This window comes from Suricata suricatta, chromosome 10 (assembly GCF_006229205.1).
Source record: "Suricata suricatta isolate VVHF042 chromosome 10, meerkat_22Aug2017_6uvM2_HiC, whole genome shotgun sequence".
Lineage (NCBI taxonomy): Eukaryota > Metazoa > Chordata > Mammalia > Carnivora > Herpestidae > Suricata > Suricata suricatta.
The window spans coordinates 104498537-104518596 of NC_043709.1; the positions used below are offsets into that span (position 1 = coordinate 104498537).

The 20060-nt window shown below is 39.8% G+C and overlaps 1 protein-coding gene across 1 annotated transcript in view; it reads right to left on the reverse strand.

Moving 5' to 3' along the window:
• Positions 1-17907, reverse strand: part of ATP6V1E1 (ATPase H+ transporting V1 subunit E1) — a 25932-nt gene extending 8025 nt beyond the window's left edge. The window contains exons 1-6 of the mRNA XM_029955173.1: positions 17741-17907; positions 12029-12094; positions 9398-9507; positions 8926-8992; positions 2042-2131; positions 1392-1460 (exon numbers count right to left, since the gene is read on the reverse strand). Coding sequence (XP_029811033.1) covers positions 1392-1460; positions 2042-2131; positions 8926-8992; positions 9398-9507; positions 12029-12094; positions 17741-17773 — 435 coding nt within the window. The 5' untranslated portion in view covers positions 17774-17907. The remainder of the gene's footprint in view (positions 1-1391; positions 1461-2041; positions 2132-8925; positions 8993-9397; positions 9508-12028; positions 12095-17740) is intronic.
• Positions 17908-20060: the final 2153 nt, after the last annotated feature.

The window sequence follows — 20060 nt, forward strand, 5'->3', positions numbered from 1 at the left end:
TGAGAGACTGAGTGAGATAGTACAGGCAGGGGAGGGTCAGAGAGAGAGGAGATACAGAATCCAAAGCAGGCTCGAGGCTCTGAGCTAGCAGTCAGCACAGAGCCTAACACAGGGCTCAAACCCACGAACCGTGAGATCATGACCTGAGCTGATGCCGGACGCTTAACCAACTGAGCCACCCAGGCACCCCAAGAGAGAGAATGAATCTTAACCATGCGCTGAGCATGGAGACTGACTCAGGGCTCAATCCCACAACCTTGGGATCTTGACCTGAGCCAAAATCAAGAGTCAGACGCTTACTGACTGAGCCCTAAAACCTAACTTAATTAACTGCTAAGGAAATGTTAGCTAGGGGCACCTGGGTGGCTAAGTTGGTTAAGTTTCAGGTTTTGGCTCAGGTCATGATCTTGAGGGTTTGTGATTTTGAGCCCAACATCTGGTGAGTTCAAGCCCTGCTTTGGGTAAGCCCCACTTCTCTCTCTCCCTCTCTCTCAAAAAAAAATAAATAAATAAACAAACAAATAAATAAATAAAAGAATGAAAGAAAAAGAAATAAATATAATTGCTAAGGGATTAAGCATTCAATCCTTGCCTGAAAGCAAACTGCATGGAAAATTCTTATTTTACTTCATTTTCTTAAAGTTTTATTTAAGTAACCACTATACCCAACGTGGGATTCAAACTCACAATCCCAAAATCAAGAGTCGCATGCTCTTCTGACTGAGCTAGCACCCTACATGAAAAAAAAAATTTTTTTTTTTGAAAAATTTTAATCTGAAAAGCAACTCAGTGACACAGAATCAGAGCTAGGAGAGCTCATTCTGAGTCAAGGGTCCTTTGGTCCAGAGCATCCAGCAATGCTATAGCCTGTATGTACCTGCCATGGTGCCAACGGTCGCCCCTCAGACCAGGGCATCTTCTCCCTTAGACAGGACCTGGAGGAACACCTTAGTATTTGCCTCTGGGCCTGTCGCCATGTTTTCACTGCTGACCAACCTTTTTTTCTGGTACCCACATTATTACTCCAAGTACAGGAATACACTGGATTACAGCCAAGCCTTGCTGGTCTGGGAGTAGTTTGCCTCTTTTAGATGGTATTGTCTGCCCATCTTTGCTCCAATCCAGTATGGACTGTTTTTATTGCTGAATTTTCAGAAGATGATACTACAATGTTGCCAGAAAGGGAAGGGACTAACTCAGATGGGGCAACTTGACCTCCTTATGAAAAGAACTAGAGGCTTAGGTACACGTCCTATCCACAATGTGGTAAGATACCCCTAATTCCCATGCTGAGGGATCATCTATTTAAAGCATGCAATCTCATCTCTAACATTTCGATGTACTAAAAAAAAAAAAAAAAAAAAAATAGATGTCTTCTTTAAGCTCCTTACCTTTACCAGAGGGAAATCCTGTTTCCTGCAACGAACAATCATTCGGGGCTCCAACAACTGGTACAAACCCTTCAAGACACAATCAGATGTGATTAGTAGGAAATGCAATTTATAAAACCCAACAGCAAAACAAAATATATTTAATTCTTTCATGTAGTTTGGAGAAAGAATACACAGTATGAGACATGTAAAAAGCTTTTGATATCATAAACCAGATAAATATACCCAATACTGCAGTGGTAGAAACAAAATTTATACAGGAATCTTCTCTTACATCAACTAGGTGGAGGCCAAATGCTATTGTAATTAACCTGAGTAAAATAAGAATTCACAAACAAGCAGCAAACTAAGATGCATACTGTCTCTGGTCTGAACTCCAAAATTTGAAGCAAGTACTTTAGTGGTGTAATCAAATTAAAAAAATTTAAAGCCAGCGGATGCAAGCAAATTTGACCCTCAAGTTCTAAAGGCCTAGTAAGACTACATAAAAGTGCATTAAAGTTGGAAGTCTTCTCCAACCAGACATTATTGTCTTCTCAGGCATTTGTCTACTAGACAAAGAAAAGAGCAAAAGGAAGGAAGCTGAGATGACAAAACAGAAAAAACTGGGCTCGTGCCTGACACGCCATGTCGATAACCTATAAAGTTACCTGGAGCACCAGACCATCCAGCAGCACCTGGTACCTGGTTGTATCTTTCACCACTTTGCTGAGTCTCTGTTTTGCTTCATTTAGTAGGTCCTACAAAGAGCAGAAGAGAGAAAGCTATCTACACATCTGGGTCGTCGCTCGGAACCCACCATGAGGAGGGGTCCTGGCTCAGGCCCAATGACTTCACATTATATTACTGTTTTCATTCAACGCCCGTTCCGAGATAGATGATAAAGCCGATGTTGTTCTAGGTCTATACTTCGATACAAGGAAGCATGAAAAATCACCATGGCTCCTCAAGCAGAACAGCCCAGATTATCAATCAATTTAGAAACCTACAACACCAACTAACATGGAAAGAGCTACATGACAAAGATTTTAAAAGCAAGCTATTAGGACAACTGTGCAATATGATCACATTTTTTTATTAGGAAAAAAACAGATAATATCTGGAGAGATAGCAAAGTGTCAACAATGTTTACCCCTTGGAGACTAGATTACCAATGATTTCAACTTTTTTTTTAAGTTTTTAATTTAAATTCCAGTTAGTTAACATACAATAGTTTCAGGTGTACAAATAGTGATTCGACATGTCTGTACCATACCTGGTGTTCATCAGAAGTGCCCTCCTTAATTCCCATCACCTACTTAACCATCCCCTCACCCACGAATGATTTCAATTTTCTTTACGCTAGTTTGTATTTTTTAAGTGTTTGAGAGAGAGAAAGAGCACGAGCGCATGCACGACTGAGCAGGGGAGGGGCAGAGACACGGACAGAGAGAGAATCCTAGGCAGGCTCTGCACTTTCAATGCACGGCCCACTGTGGGGCCCAAACTCACAAACCAGGAGATCATGACCTGAGCTGAAACCAAGAGTAGGATACTTACCTGACTGACCACCTAGGCGTCCCTGTATTTTCTATAATCATTGGTTTTTATATTAAAAAATAACTAAAATAAAAATTAAAAGGGATTATCAGGAAACATAACAGAGAACACATTGGAAATTACTCAGTAAGTAACAAGCATTTATTGGCTTGCTGGTGAAAAGAGGAGTCTGGTCTTTTAAAAGGCAGCGATAATGCCTCTTAATTAAATTATTCAAGGGGCGCCTGGGTGGCTCAGTTGGTTAAGCCTCCAGCTTCGGCTCAGGTCAGATCTCACGTTCGTAGGTTCGAGCCCTGCGTCCGGCTCTGTGCAGACGACTAGCTTGGAGCCTGGAGCCTGCTTTCGGTTCTGTGTCTCCTCTCTCTGCCCTTCCCCCTCTCATGCTCTGTCTCTCTCTGTATCAAAAATAAATAAAACATTTAAAAAAAATAAAAAAATAAATATTCAACACAGTCTATTCTAGTTAGTATAATCCTTCGAAGGGTATGTTTTTTGGTGTTTTAAGGAGGAAGGAGAGACACATGCTTGCCTAGAGGCCAGATTTGGGGAGAGAGTGTGGAGGGGAGAAGTGGCCCTCTATGGTGAAAAGCCCTTTGTTCTGAGAGTCACCCTCCATCCCCATGCCTCTGAGAACCACTGCCATGCCGGACACCTGCAGTGAGCTCTTGCTCCACAGTAAGTGTGCAGGTGAGGGCACTCTGACACTCAATCCACACATCTCATTTGAAGCAAACATTTGTTTCATTTGACATTTACTAAGTGCAAATACATCAAGGGCATATTAAAAAAAATCAGAAGTACTTTAGCACCAATTAAAAAAACTGTTTTAATAAAAAGTAAACTAAATTCAAAGACTTCAATAGCACCACCTGCCATCTTATCATGGTATATAATAAGCATGGTGGGGGCGCCTGGGTGGCTCAGTCGGTTAAGGTCATGATCTCACTGTTCATGGGTTCGAGCCCCGCCCCCGTGTCAGGCTCTGTGCTGACAGCTCAGAGCCTGAAGCCTGCTTCAGATTCTGTGTCTCCCTCTCTCTGCTCCTTCCCTGCTCGTGCCTTTCAAAAATGAATGTTAAAAAAAAATACTAATAATTAAAAAAAAAATGGTGGCCCTTCACCTGCACAGACTTTGCAAGCCAACAATTTTCTGTCAATTTTGACATTAGACAACTAATCAAAGTTCAAACACACACATACTTTCACATAAAAACTGTTTCTAACGTACTAACAAATGAAGAAAAACTCTAAACAGTATGAGCATGCACTACTGTGGAAGATTTTTTTAGTTCATATATAGTATAAAATTGGTTTCTGTAGATTTTTTTAAATGTTCATTTTTGAGAGACAGAGAGTGTGAGTGAGTGGAGGAGGGGCAGAGAGAAAGAGGGACACACAGAATCTGAAGCAGGTTCCAGACTCTGAGTGATCAGCACATAGCCCAACGTGGGGCTCGAACTCATGAGCCATGAGATCATGACCTGAGCTGAAACTGGATGCTCAACCAACTGAGCCACCCAGGTGCCCCACTGTAGAAGATTTCTAATCTGTGGTTGGACACCCCCAAGAATTTCATGAAGGTGTTCTGAGAATCCATGTCATTAGTTTATAATGCAAACTACTTAAAATTTCTGTTTTTCAAAAGCAAATAAAATAGTTCAAAAAAATTCTAATTCACATATTGTTATACACCTTTAAGATTATCTTCACTGAATTCAACAACTGTACAAAAAAAACCTTATACTGCATATTACAATGTCTCTACAATGTCCAGAACTAAGGGAAAACAAAAATACAGTTGACTTTTTGTTTACCTGAAAACAAAGACTAACACAAGTACAGTGAGTTATTTGCAAAGAATGCTTGTTAAAAAGCTGCCCAAATGCTCTTATGTTGTTACTAGAGCACTTTTCTCCCCCAATTATGAAAACAAACCAGTCGACCTCTTTAAGCCCAAAATGCAAGGATTCCAAACATCAAGTGATGACTGCAGAAATTTCTACTTTAGAAATTTCTAAGACGAACATGGTTTACCTATTCCTGTATTTCAGTCTATGTTATAATATATACTCTGTCCCCAAACCAAATATGACTGAATGCCATTCATTGGTCAATGATTCATACTTTTAACTTATAATGACCTGAGCTGAAGTCTGATGGTTAACTGACTGAGCTACCCAAGTGCCTGACTTTTAATTATATTTTTAAAGTTTATTTATTAATTTTGAGAGAGAAAGTGCAAGTGAGGAGAGAGAGAGAATCCCATGCAGGCTACACTGTTAGCTTGGTGCCCAATGCAGGGCTTCAACTCACGAACCATGAGATCATAACCTGAGCTGAAGTCAGATGCTTAACTGACTGATCCACTCAGGTGCCCCCACTTATAATTATATAATTTTGATTAGGTAAATTTTGTAATTTAAAAAATATATGTATATATTTTTTATATAAAGTTTATTTTGAGAGAAAGAGAGAGAACGTACTCGAACACATGGGGGAGGAGCAAAGAAGGGAGGGAGAGAAAGAATCCCAAGCAGTCTTCTATCAGTACAGAGCCGGACCTGGGGCACGACTCCATGAACTGTGAGATCATGACCTGAGCTGAAACCAAGAGTCAGATGCTCAACCTCATGAGCCACCCAGAAGCCCCAGTATAATTATATTTTTAGCTAGATTATACCACTTGTTAAATGGAGAAAAAAAGATAGTAGTATTATAATTGTTTTAAACTTAAAATGCAGTTTTAATATACTAATTAAGTTTTTTTCCCTAAAAGAGAAAATCACTTACTACATTCTGCACAAAACTGAAAAAGTGGTTAAAATCCCCAGGGGAGTTTGCAAGAGTCTAGTTTGTTAATAAATCATAAAAGGATAAAAAAATTCTTTTACTGTTTCCCTGCTTATGACCCAAAGTAGAAGTCCTTTCCTAACAAAGCCCTATTGAGAGATGTGCCCAAGTAACAGCAAACAGTATAGTTTGAAGCCTGAAACAAGTTAGCAGGCAAGTTTTGCTAGATTTACCTAAGCAAAATCCAGTACTTTTTTTTGTTACTAGGGTAGACTTGACATATAACGTTATATCAATTTCAGGTGTGCAAACTAGTAATCTGACAGTTCTACCCATTACTCAGTGTTCACCATCTGTTACTATATGACATTATAATATTATTGACTATATTTCCTATGCTGTACTTTTCATTTCAATGACTCTCTCTCTCAAAAATAAACCTTAAAAATTTTTAAATAAAAAAGAGAAAAACCCAACCCTCTGAAGCAAGCATCATAATTAATACATACCAAAAAGGAAATTGAGGGTCAGAAATAATAATTTACTCAAACTAATATGGCAAGCTAGTAAGACTCGTAAGCCCAAATTCTTTTACAACAAAGTACCTTCTCTAAGCACGTACTATTATTTATGAGCAGCTTATAAACTGTCAATCAATTCCAATTACTAAAGAAATCTGAATCCTGTGGAAGGAAATCAGCCACTGGTTACTAAAACTCAACATTTTAGTGAAGACCCTAGGTAACAGCTACCCTCAGGTATTAACATTTTGCAGCCAACATTTCCATGAAAAGCTGTCTATTCCTCCTTTTGTAATTTATAGACTATGAACTATTTATTCCCATGTAGCAAGATAACTTAGCAACAGATTTCTTATTTTCCCATATTCCTAGGATTTAAAAGCATTCACATTTAAAGTGCTATGAAGGTTATGTTAATCAGCAATCTCTGTTGTCCTGAACTTCAGCCCCTCACTTAACATCCTGACAAACATTTCCAACTGGTGATTTCTTGGTGCCTTAAAGTATGTCCAAAAGTAAGCTAGTTATTCTTTAAAAAATGTTTTTTCCTGTTTTTATTTATTTTTGAGAGACAGCACGAGCAGGGAAGGGTCAGAGAGAAAAAGAGACACAGAATCAGAAACAGGCTCCAGGCTCTGAGCTAGCTGTCACCACAGAGCCCTACGCAGGGCTTGAACCCACAAACTGTGAGATCATGACCTGAGCCAAAGCCGGACGCTTAACCGTCTGAGCCACCCAGGTGCCCCAAGCTAGTTATTCTTAAAAGAGCTTGCCCTCCAAGAGCACCTGGGTGGCCCAGTTGGGTGAGCGTTCAACTTCGGCTCAGGTCATGATCTCACAGTTCGTGAGTTCAAGCCCCAGGTTGGGCTCTGCAGTGACAGCTCAAGGCCTGGAGCCTGCTTCAGAGTCTATGTCTGTCTGTCTCTCTCTCTCTCTGCCTCTCCCCCACTTGTGTGTACACAGTTGCTCTCTCTCAAAAATAAACAAACTTAAAAAAAAAAAAAAAAAAGAGCTTGCCCTCCTAACTTGCCATTTTATTAACACAACCACCATTCTCCTAGTTAACCAGATCTGAAATTCAATATTTAGCATTGGACTTGGAAGAGGAAGAAGAGTTAGTCAGTTGTCAAGGTCTGGAAAGTCTTCCTGCAAAATGTGTCAATACTGATACACTTATTCAGTTCTCCTGGCTGCCACACCAGATTCAGCTAATAAGAACTGCCCTCTTAAAATATCCATTTGTGTTTGGTATGATTTTAGGGCACCTGGGTGGCTCAGTCAGGATCCAACTCTTGATTTCAGCATAGGTCATGATCTCAGGATCATGAGACTGAACTCCCACATCAGGCTCTGTGCTGGGCCAGAGCCTGCTTGGGATTCTCCGTCTCTTTCTGCTCCTCCCCTGCTCACATGTACATACACTCTCTCAAATAAATGAAAGTTGTTTTCCATTTATTCAAATTTTATATTTTTTGTTTTATAGGTTTTTCATGTAAATGCTAGCTTATTCACACTAGCATTTGTTCATAATAATTTAATTTTTGTAACCATCATAAATGAATTTTACTTGCTAATTGGTTATTGTTGGTATATTAAAAAAACTATTAATTTCTGTACACTATCTTTATAGCCAGTCACCATTTTGAACTAATCACTAGTTCTGTTTTTTAGATGTTCCATTTTTCGTATAAGCAATCATATCTGCAAAAAAATTTATTCCATCACAAATTGTGTATAATACTTGTTTCTCCACCTTAAAGGAATCTAAGGCCTCCACTGTAACAATGAAGAACAGTGAAAACAGCAGGCATCCTTGTTGGGTGCTGAAATGTAATTTGAATACCTTTATGTGAACACTTTTTTCAGTAAACGCTACACACAATGGGAGGCTCAAACTCACACCCCCAACATCAAGACTTGCATGCTCTAATGACTGAGCCAGCCAGGAGTCCCTAACTCAAATACTTTCAAACTTTCTCAACTAAATGGTATGTTTCAGTAGGTTTCTGCCTTCTTCCTTAGATGACAATACTTCCCAAGTGGTTATTTACGTCTAAACTCTTCCCTATTTTTTTTTTGTAAACGCTTACTCATTTTTGAGAAACAGAGTGTGAGTGGGGGAGGGGCAAAGAGAGAGGGAGACAGAGCTCCAGGCTCTGAGCTGTCAGCACAGAGCCCAATGCAGGGCTCCAACTCACGGACCACGAGATCATGACCTGAGCTGAAGTTGGAAGCTTACGTGACTGAGCCACCCAGGTGCTCCTAACCCCTTCCCTCTTAAATTTAGCCTACGTATTCTTACCATGAACCCTATTTATAATAATTTTCATAAAATAAAAATTTCAGTAGCTTCTACTGAAACTAGATGAAGCTCTTTTAGCCTTGCACTCATGGCCATACTTTTACTAATTTTACTAGTCCCTATCACCTCACATACTGTATTGTTCACCCATCATGTACTGCATGACCAAGAGAGTCTATATGCTCCGTTAAACCAGAGGGTCTTTGAAGACATGGCAATATTTTATTCATTTTGTATTTATTACAATACCTACTAAAATGATTTACTGACCATCTCTTTTCTAACAATCATTCACCTTCTTAATTAGCTAATGCTAACTAGTGCATTCTCTAGAATAAACAAAATAACATTTTACAATTTTTTAATAGGGGCTGATTACTCACTGTAATAAGGTCATCTCTCGCTCTGAGGACTTTGAGCCTTGCTTGATTCATCAAATTAGACATCTGACTACAAAAGATATGGAAAAATAGTATCAGTACAGCATAAAAAAGAGACACTGTAGAGAAAGAAATATATAGCTTCCTGTGAATGGAACTCACAAATACTCTTCTTTGAATATACTCCAGAGTGGTTTCTATCAACTTATTTTCAGAGATAAAGAAGTATATTGAGTGCTTAGCAAGTGGCAAGCATTTTCATATCAGTTATCGCAACTTTCCTTCAATAACCTTGTGAAGCTTTCATTTTCACAAAAGAAAAATAATTAAGCAACTTGCCCAACATCAGAAAAGTATAAGTTGATCCAGTTAAGACTTGAACCCATGCCTCCCTGACTCCAAAGCACCTGCTGTCTCTTGTCTCACTGACTTTTCAAAGCTTCCTTAGCTAATACTGTGACCAGGATCTACTTACATTTTCTTCTGCTGCTCAATCTGCTTTTCTTTCTTCTCATAGTATTCCATAATCTTCAGTCTTTGGGTCTGCACAAGACGACCTTTCTCAATGTTGAACTCTTCCTCTGCCTACGAAGGAATTAATTATTATTAATTCATTACAGATTTGGAGTTTGATTTTAAGCAGCTGGTAACCAGTGGTACCTGCTTATAATCATTGTTTTCCATATCAAACATATAGGAAGTTTATTATGACTTGTTTTCAAAAATTATTTCTAATTTACTTAAAAGAGATAACCACTGATTTTCATTATAAGTGATAAACCAGAAAACTAAAAATCTGATCAAGAATAATCATACCCAGGGGCACCTGGGTGGCTCAGTTGGTTAAGCCTCCGACTTTGGCTCAGGTCAGATCTCACATTCGTGGGTTCGAGCCCCGCATCAGGCTCTGTGCTGACAGTTAGCTCAGAGCCTGGAGCCTGCTTCCGGTTCTGTGTCTCCTTCTCTCTGCCCCTCCCCCTCTCATGCTCTGTCTCTTTCTGTATCAAAAATAAATAAAACATTAAAAAATTAAAAAAAGAAAAGATTTGTTAAAAAAGAAGAATAATCATACCCAGGGGCACCTGCCTGGTAGAGCATGTCACTCTTGATCTAAGGGTCCTAAGTTCAAGTTCCATGTTGAGTGGAGAGTCTACTTAAACTTAAAAAAACGAAAGAAAAAAAAAAAAAGAAAAAAGGTAATAGTACCCACGCACAGAGTCATAAAGGACAGATTCATAAAACGTTCTGTAAGTGAAAAAAAATCACTGGCGTGCCCTGGCTGGGCATCGACTTCAGCTCAGGTCATGATTTTGCAATTCATGGGTTTGAGCCCCACATCAGGCTTTCTGCTGTCAGTGTGAAGCCCACTTAAGATCCTCTGTCCCCCCACCTCTCTCTGCACGACCCCCCCCCTCAAAAATAAATAAACATTTAAAAAATCATTATGTATTCTAAATTTAATCCATTTGCTTACTAGGGGGATAATGAAAAGAACACAGAATTTGGAGTTTAGAAGATCTGGGTTACTGCCTAAAAATTTGGTCAATTAATCTTAGTCCTCCTCTATAAAATAAAAGAGTTGTAACAGCATTCTTTCCTCCACAAATCAGAAAAATAAGATAAGTCTAACAGTCCTTTTAAAATTATAAATTACGGGTGCCTGGATGGCTCAGTCAGTTAAGTGGCTGACTCTTGGTTTTCGCTCAGGTCATGATCTCACAGTTCATTGAGTTTGAGCCCCATATTGGGTTCTGTGTTGACAGTGTGGAGCCCGCCTGGGATTCTCTCTCTCTCCCTCTCTCTCCACTCCTTCCATGTGGTCTCTCTAAATAAATAAATAAACTTTAAAAAAATTTTAAAAAGCAAGCACAAATTAATGAAAAAGAAAAATCACAACATAAATATACTATACCTTTTTTTTCATTTTTTTAAAAATGTCTATTATTATTTTTTTAATATTTATTTATTTTTGAGAGACAGAGTGTGAGCAGGGGAGGGGCAGAGAGAGAAAGAGACACAGAATCGGAAGCAGGCTCTAGGCTCTGAGCAAGTAGTCAGCACAGAGCCCGACGTGGGGCTCAAACCCACGAACCGTGAGATCATGACCTGAGCTGAAGCCGGATGCTCAACTGACTGAGCCACCCAGGCGCCCCGGTCTATTCATTTTTGAGAGAGACCGTGAGTGAGCAGGGGAGGGGCGGAGAGAGGGAGACACAGAATCTGAAGCAGACTCCAGGCTCTGAGCTGTCAGCACAGAGCCCGACTTGGGGGTCAAAACCACAAAGTGTTGAGCTCATTCCCTCAGCCAAAGTAACACACTCAGCCAACTGAGCCACCCAGGCACTCCAATACTACACCCTCCTTAACCAGCTATCATAATTAGCCATAAATGCTAAATGTCAGGATTCCAGATTCCATGAGAAAATTAACCCATTAGTTTTCTACTCACTACCATAAAATTTCAGGACACTTATTGGCAATCAGAATGTTTAGAAAGGAAAATTTATTTTTAACATTAAAGATAAAAGATATTTGGAGTACCTGGGTGGCTCAGTCGATTAAGTGTCAAATTTTGGCTCAGGTCATGATCTAATGGTTCCTGAGTTCAAGCCTCGCACCAAGTCCCACATTAGGGCATTGGGCTCTCTGCTGTCTACGCAGAGCCTGCTTCGAATCCTCTTTCCCCCTCTCTCTGTGCTTCTTCCAAGCTCATGCTCGCTCTCTCTCAAAAATAAACAAACAGGGGTGCCTGGGTGGCTCAGTCGGTTAAGTGTCTGGCTTCGGCTCAGGTCATGATCTCACATTTGTGGGTTCGAGCCCGCGTCAGGCTCTGTGCTGACAGCTAGCTCAGAGCCTGGAGCCTGCTTCAGATTCTGTGTCTCCCTCTCTCTCCAACCCTCCCCTGTTTTCACTGTCTCTCTCTGTCTCTCAAAAATAAAGAACATTAAAAAAAATTTTTTTTAATTTAAAAATATTTTTAAAAGATAAAAGATATTCTTAGTAGTCCTATGTGATGTGCTGATTAAACAATTTTACTAATTACTGGTTAGCAAAGCAAAAACAATATGACATTCTGATAACTTAAACCTAGAAAATGAAATCTCACCTTTGCATCTATTTCTTCTGCTTTCTCATTGGCTTCTTGTTCAATAAAAGCCATCATATGCTTAATCTGTAAGAAAAAGATGAAAAGATTATTTCATTTTTGAGTATAACAAGAAAATATATCTATCTTTTGTGATTCACTCAACAATCATTTACTGAATGCATATTATGTGTCAGGCATTGTATACAAGGATAAATGAGGTAATTTCTGGTTTCAGGAGTCATATAATCTGGAATTTGCTCTAGCAAATGGACCTGATGCAATATTCCGTATCACAGAACATTATCCTACTCTCAAGGAACTTGGAGTCTATGGGCGAGGGAGGATCTTCCTCTACGTCATAACTCTTTTAGCCAGGACCCTTTTTCTCTTCTCCATCTCTAATAAAACAGATCAAAGAACTATTTAGATTTACTTTTTCAACTTTTTAAAAAAAGATTTTTTTTAAGGTTTTTTAAGTAATCTCTACACCCAACATGGAAATCGAACTTAATAACCCTGAGATCAAGAGTCGCATGCTTTCCTGACTAAGCCAGCCAGGCGCCCCATTACTTTTTCAACTTTCTTATCTCCTACTCTCAACATACTTCAAATGACTTCTACTCTGCCACTTCACTGAAATGACTCATAAAATGACAGTAATCTCCTAGCCCTTAAATCTTGGCTTTACCTATTTCAGCATCTCTTGATACACTGACCAACCCTCCCTTTTTTTTTTTTTAATTTTTTTATGTTTTTAAATTTATTTTTGAGAAACAGTACGAGCAGGAGAGGGCAGGAGAGAGGGAGGCACAGAATCCAAAACAGGCTGAGCTAGCTGTCAGCACAGAGCCCAATGTGGGGCTCAAACCCACGAACCGTGCGATCATAACCTGAGCCAAAGCCAGACGCTTCACTGACTGAGAAACCAGGCGCCCCAACCAACCCTCCCTTCTTAAACAATCTCTTCCTTTTGATTTCCTTGTTCTCCTTCAGTGCCACCCTCTTTTTCCTCTGCCTCCTATATTTCTTATTTTTGGATCTCCTACTCAGAGCAATCTAAATCCCAAACACTCACTAATCAACTGCTAACCACTCCCCTCCCCCAACTTTGATCTCTATCTGGAGGATTAGTACCAACATCCAACTTTGTCTCTTCCTTGTACCTCAGTCCTCACATCCAATAAACCAACAAGTCCTATCAATTCTCTCTTCTAATAGTTATTTTGTTTGTCCATGTCTCTCCATCTTCTTGGCCACTATCATGGTCTTTGCTATCACTGTCTCTCAACTGAATTATTACCACAACTTCCAAATTTGTCTCTTGCCCCCCACCCTGTTTCCTCTTTCATCAACTCTACACTGCAACAAGAAAGATCCTTTAAAAATGTCAGTCTCATCACATATCACCTTTCCCCAGACCCCCAACTTGCTTTATGATAAAGTGCAAAGATTTTAGAAGGTACACGATCTGGTCAGTGCCTACCTTGCAAGCATAATATGAAACATAACCTTTGCCACTCTTAAGACTCTTGGTTCCTGTCCTACTAAACTTATTTCAGTTTTTCTGTTCCTTGAGTTCACCACTCTCTTCCTCATTTCCAAGATTTCAAATATGCTGGTCCTTCCACTTGGAATACTCTCTTCCTCCTCCTTCATCTAGCTAACTTCTTGGGATTCACCTTGCTTAACTGTTACTCCTTTGGAAAACTTTTCTGAACGTCTCACCTAGGACACTCCACACTTCCTCTACCTAAACATATATTCATAATTCCTTGCTTACTGTCCCTATCTGCAAATGAACTATAAGGTGAGGTACTTGTTAACGGCTTTAGATCTCTAGCTACAAACAGAATAAATTTCACCAAAGTCTTCTAAATGGGGCTTGGGGTGACTGATCCAATTTAGACTCATAAATGAAGTATTGTCTCCAGTGGAAGATGTAAAATACACCCAAGTGAATGAATATACAAGTAACACAGCTAATCAAACTCACTGGTAGTTTCATTTCATAGTAGCTCTATCTGAAAAAAATGATGAATAAAAGAAAAAAAAAGCTGATTCTCTCTGACCCTCTCCTGCTAGCGCTGTCTCTCTCTCTTTCAAAAATAAATAAAAAAACATAACAAAAAATTAAAAAAAAATCAACCTCTATGTTATTAACTCATTGTGTCTATTGATTTTCCGGTGAAAGCTCTGTGTCTTTTAAATTTTTTTAATGTTTATTTATCTTTGAGACACACACACACACACACACACACACAGAGTGTGAGTGGGGGAGGGTCAGAGAGAGAGGGAGACACAGAATCAGAAGTAGGCTCCAGGCTCTGAGCTGTCAGCACAGAGCCTGACGTGGACCCATGAACTGCGAGATCATGACCCAGGCTGAAGTCAACTGCTAAAGCTACTGAGGCGCCCCAAGACCTTTTCTTTTATATCACCCATAACCCCAAAACAGAACAACTGCCACTATAGTGGGTGCTCAATAAACATTTGTGAATGAATGAGAACCTGCTGGGTATTTTAAGCCTGTTAAGGTATCTCAAGTACTTATTTATTTATCTTGAGAAGGAGAGAGACAGAGTTCCAGTGGGGGAGGGGCAGAGAGAGGTAGAGACAGAACTCAAAGCAGGCTCCAGGCTCCGAGCTGTCAGCCCAGAGCCTGATGGGGGGGCTCAATCCCAAGAACCGAAAGATCATGACCAGAGCCAAAACTGGATGCTTAACTGACTGAGCTACCCAGATGCCCCCAAGTACTTTTTAGAGTTTAGGAATCTGGAAACAATTCCAGCTTCTCCATGTACCACAAAGATATTACAAATCTAAGGTACCTACAGGTGTACAAAAGTGAGTCAAGATGTGTTTTAAAATACTGTGAACGGGGGAGCCTGGGTGGCTCAGTTGGTTAAGCGTCTGACTTCAGTTCAGGTCATGAGTTTGACCCCCACATCAAGTTCTGTGCTGACAGCGCGGAGCCTGGAGTCTGCTTTGGATTCTGTGTGTGTGTGTCTCTGCCCCTCCCCTGCTCACACTCTGTCTCTCTCAAAAACATTAAATACTGTGAACATACATAACACTATTAAACTGTACACTTAAAAATGGCTCAATATGGGTTTTAAAAGTGCACTAATACAACCTCATGGCATCAAAGTCTTAAACAAAATACACAGTATAGTTTTAAAAGGGAAGACTTTTTTAAAATCAAAATTCTTAGCAGCTACCCTATGCTTGAGGAACCAAAATAAGTATGATAATCAGAGCCTATTTCATAGGTAATACAACATGTATGAAATCTCAGGCCTTGAAATATTTGGGGCACCTAATCCAGAGGTACACTGTATAGAAAAATCACTGTGACCTTGCTGAAAGCATTAACCCCCACAGATCTGTGTGTGTATTCATGGTGAGGAATTGTAGCTACACAAGTTCAGTTTGAAGCCTTACAGACCTCAGTTTGGAATTTTAAAAAGTTTAAATACAGTAATCAAAATAGGTGTTTATAAATGCCACAAGGCATGGACCTGTAGAGGTGAACCCTGATTCAAACCTGCATTATCTGCCTTTATCAATCATGCTGGACCCTCTGCTACCAGATTTGACTAGATCTGCACAGCCCAGAGCAAAACACACTCATTTTTAACCCAGGCCAAAGAACCTGTTTACAGCCAACATGATCATATTCTGTCTTCAAGAGTTCCAACAGGAGAAACAGTCGAACCCTTCAGGACATTAAACTCCACCCCTAAGGCAGAAAAATCTGACGTTTAATAATACTTTTCTTCTTCCTGCTAACCCTACTAGATTTTAAGTTTTTTGAAGTCATATTCCTTCAAAAAAAATTGATGAAATAACCATACTCTCCACAAAAAAACAAACATTTTAATACAATGGGGAGACGTAAGGGAATCCACAATGTATAAACACTTGCTGCGTGCTTGGTGCCTGGCCTATTCACTGCTGCGAATACAGAGAACAAAACACACTGCCCTTTGGAGCTTACATGAGGTGGAGGGGCAGAGAATAGATAGATTTCTTCATCTCTCAATTTTACAGAAAAAAACAAATGGTTTCGGTCTAAAGAAATAACACCACTTTGTAATAGATTTTTTTCCTGGGGAAGTCTTGTTCTTCAATAAGCAGGTTAGGAAAAAGATGAAGGAACAAGTGGAAATAGAGAATCAGCACCATAATTGTGACTACTGGAAAGTATGGAGGACACTGTACTTTTCCATTGCACCAAGTTTTTCCTATAGTAAAAATCAGAAACAATAGTTGATATGTTAAAAACCCCATTGTTTTGTAAGAATATTGCTAAGATGTCTTAATCTTCTCCATAGACATTATTTTTGTTACACGATTTCCCCTTTATGATTACCACAAGACCACTGGTGAAGAAACACTCTATTCTTCTTAGAGCATATTAGATTAAAAATAAAATGCAAGGGCGCCTGGGTGGCTCAGTCGGTTAAGCCTCCGGCTTCGGCTCAGGTCAGATCTCACGTTCCGTGGGTTCGAGCCCCGCATCAGGCTCTGTGCTGACCGCTAGCTCAGGGCCTGGAGCCTGCTTCCGGTTCTGTGTCTCCCTCTCTCTCTGACCCTCCCCCTCTCATACTCTCTCTATCAAAAAATAAATAAAAAACATTAAAAAAAATTTAAAAATAAAATGCAAAGTCATTTTCTAGAAAATGGAAATATCCAAGGAAAAAATATTTTATTGCTCTTTTAAGAAGATTCATAAGCCAGTGAGTGAGCGTTGGTCAGAATTTTCCCAGTACTTCAAAAAGAAATGGACTTAGTTCTCTAAACTATGGAAAGATTCAATTGCAGGCTTAAGCGTTCTTTCTCTAAAAAACCTTTTGGTAATATGACTACTAAATTCAAGGACTCTGGTTGGAAAGTACCTATGGCAGGGCAAATGGAAACCACTTTTTCCTATGTTACTTACAGGCCTATCAATATATTATCCTGGGAGACTTTCGAATTCTAACTTTCTAAATGCCTACAAACTTGAAGGTACGACACATTTAAAAAACAAAACAAAACAAAACCCTAAAGTTCCCCAGGACTCTTTATACACTTGCAAAAATGTACGTTCACGACTTCCATAATTTTTTCCATTGACCTGGACTTACTTTGTCCCAAACACTGGCGCTGGAGTTCATAAATATAAGACAGGAATTCTACCATTATTATTAATAAATATTAACAAAATATTAACGTACACACTAGCGAGAGAGGAACCATTACAATTCATTATGACAGGGGGGATTCTTCCAAGACGAAGATAAAAAGTTCATAAAATGAATGACCTTAAAACAACATTGGAAGCAGTTGCTTCCCGTCAGCACTTTACCGTACTGTGAACCTTTCCCTCAGTGTTAAAAGTCTAATGAAAAGGAGGCTTTTAATCCTTTTGTTCAATTTGCATTTCAATCCTTGTTTTCAGTTCCCTGCGCTAACAACCACAGCCCTGGGAAAACAGGGAACGCCGAGGTGGGAGCCAAAAAGGCAGCATAGGAGGAGGCGGCGCGCGAAACCCCAGCTGAAGACACAAGGGCTGTAGGTCAAATCCCCCTCCTGTAGACAGATAACTAAGCCCCGGGGACTTGGAGTTAGGGATCCTTCCTTCGGCATCTGGGCTGCCAGAGGCCCGCATCCTCCCTGAGCTGGGGTCCAGTCCGTCACCCCGGGACCGGCGCTGCGACTTCGCCAAATCCAACCGCAGGCCCTCACCTGCTTTTGCACGTCAGCATCGCTGAGAGCCATGGCGAAAGTGGGGATAGACCGGAGGGACACTGTCTGGAGAAGAGTTTAGGAAAGGGACTGTGGAAAGAAGAGGAAAGGAAAATCCGGCACAGTCTTCAGCTTCCTTTGCTTTATAACTCCAGCTTCCGGTTCCTGCCAGGTGACTGCACACTCCAGCCCTTCTCACCCAGTAGGAAGAGAGCTGGTCCCGGGAAGTCCCGCCCTGACCCGCCCTTCCCTGGCTGGGCGCCTGCGCGGGCAGCCTCTTGCCCTCCCAGTCCCAGTTCCTTCTATCCGTGGCTCGTGACTTCTGAGCTGTCTTCCTTGGTGGAAGAGAGAGAAAAGGCGTTCTGGTGTCTAAAATAAGTTGAATTGTGTGGGGGTTTTTTTTATAGCCCTTGCATTGTTTTTAAGTTTTTATTACAAAATCAGAATTTTTAATTTTGCTTTCTTGGCCTTAATGAAAAGGAAATTATTAATAGGTTTTACTTTTAGAACACTTTCAGGTGTACAGAAAAATTAAGCAGATGAAGCAGAGAGTTTTCGTATATCTTTCTTCCCCTCACACACCGGTTCCTGTATTAACATCTAATTACTATGGCACATTTGTTACAATTAAACAATATTGATGTATTAACTTAAGTTCATCATTTATTCGGATTTCCTTAGTTTTAACCTAGTGGGCTTATTCTGTTTCAGGATTCCGTCCAGAATACTGTGTTTCATTTACTTGTCATGTCTCCTAAATTTCGTGGGTATGAATGTTACTCAACCTTTCCTTTCTGATGACATTGACAAATTTGAGGAATACTAATTAGGTATATTACAGGATGCATGGCTCTTGCAATTTTTCTTATGATTGGTTAGTGGTAATGGGGTTTTGGTAGGAAGATTACAGGGTGCTATTTCATCACATGATACCTGGATTTATGCTGTCAATGTGATTTTTGAGGAGTGCCTGACTGGGTCCCTCTGAGAACCATGTCACTCTTGATTTCTGGGTGATGAGTTCAAGCCCCACACTGGGTGTAGAGATGACTTAAATAAAAATGAAATTTTTTTTAAAAATATGATTTTTGACTGCTGATGTCTACTTTGATCACCTATCAGCTTTCTCCACTGTAAAGTTAAACTTCTTTCCCTTTACATACTGTAATCTTGGGAAGGAAGTACTATGTGAAGTGTTCTTCTCCACTTCCTTTAGGGTGGAGTATGTACACAATTTATTTGGAATTCTGAATGAGCCTATCCATTTTCCAACATCATTCCCAAAAGCTACTTAAAGGGCATTATTCAGAAAATTAGGGCAGAAATTTCCAGAGACTTGTTTGCCTAAAGCCTCATTTTTCCTCCAACTGTAAAGTCAAGAATTTTTGAGGGGCACCTGGGTGGGTCAATCGGTTAAGCATACTACTCTTGATTTCAGCTCAATTCATGATCACACAGTTTGTGAGTTCCAGCCCCACATTGGGCTCTGTGCTGAGGGATTCTCTCTTCCTCTCTCTCTGCCCTCCCTGGTTTGCATGCCCTCTCTATAAATGAATGAATGAATGAATGAATGAATGAATATTGTAAAAAATCTTTATAGGGGTGCCTGAGTCACTCAGTCGGTTAAACATCAGACTTTGGCTCAAGTCATGATCTCACAGTTTGTGAGTTTGAGTACCACTTTGGGCTCTCTGCTATCAGTGCAGAGCCTGATTCAGATCTTTTGCCCCCCCCCCCCCCCCCCTTTACTCTCGTGCGTGAAAGTGCACATGTGCTCTCTCTCAAAAATAACTAAAACATTAAAAGAATTTTTAAAATCCTTATAAAAAATAAGTTTTGAAAATTTTTCAAATAACCCAGTGAGGAAATGGGCAGAAATTTGTCTTCTCCAAAGAGGACATCCAGATGGCCTACAGGCACATGAAACGATGCTCAACATCACCATGCAGTATTTAATACATAGGAGCGGAATACTTACTATTGAAGCTTGAAAAGATGTGAGTTCTTTGTGTGCAATCTTTCATTTATGCATGTGAGAGGGTTTTCTTTTTTTTAATATTTTTACATTGTAGTACTTCTTTTGCTTGTTTGGTGGTGTTTGCTTATTTAATACATTCCATCAAGGACAGAAATTACATGCTGTCTTTTTTCCCCCTAGGAAGTGTGTCTTGGGTTTTTCCCTTATTATTTTCTTTACTTTTTTTTTCTTTTTTTTTCCCCTCTTTTTTTTTTTTTTTTTTTTTTTTTTGGTGGTGAGGGTGGTTATGTTTAAATGAAGTTGCTTTTACAACACCAAAGACTTAATCATCCATTTCCTATA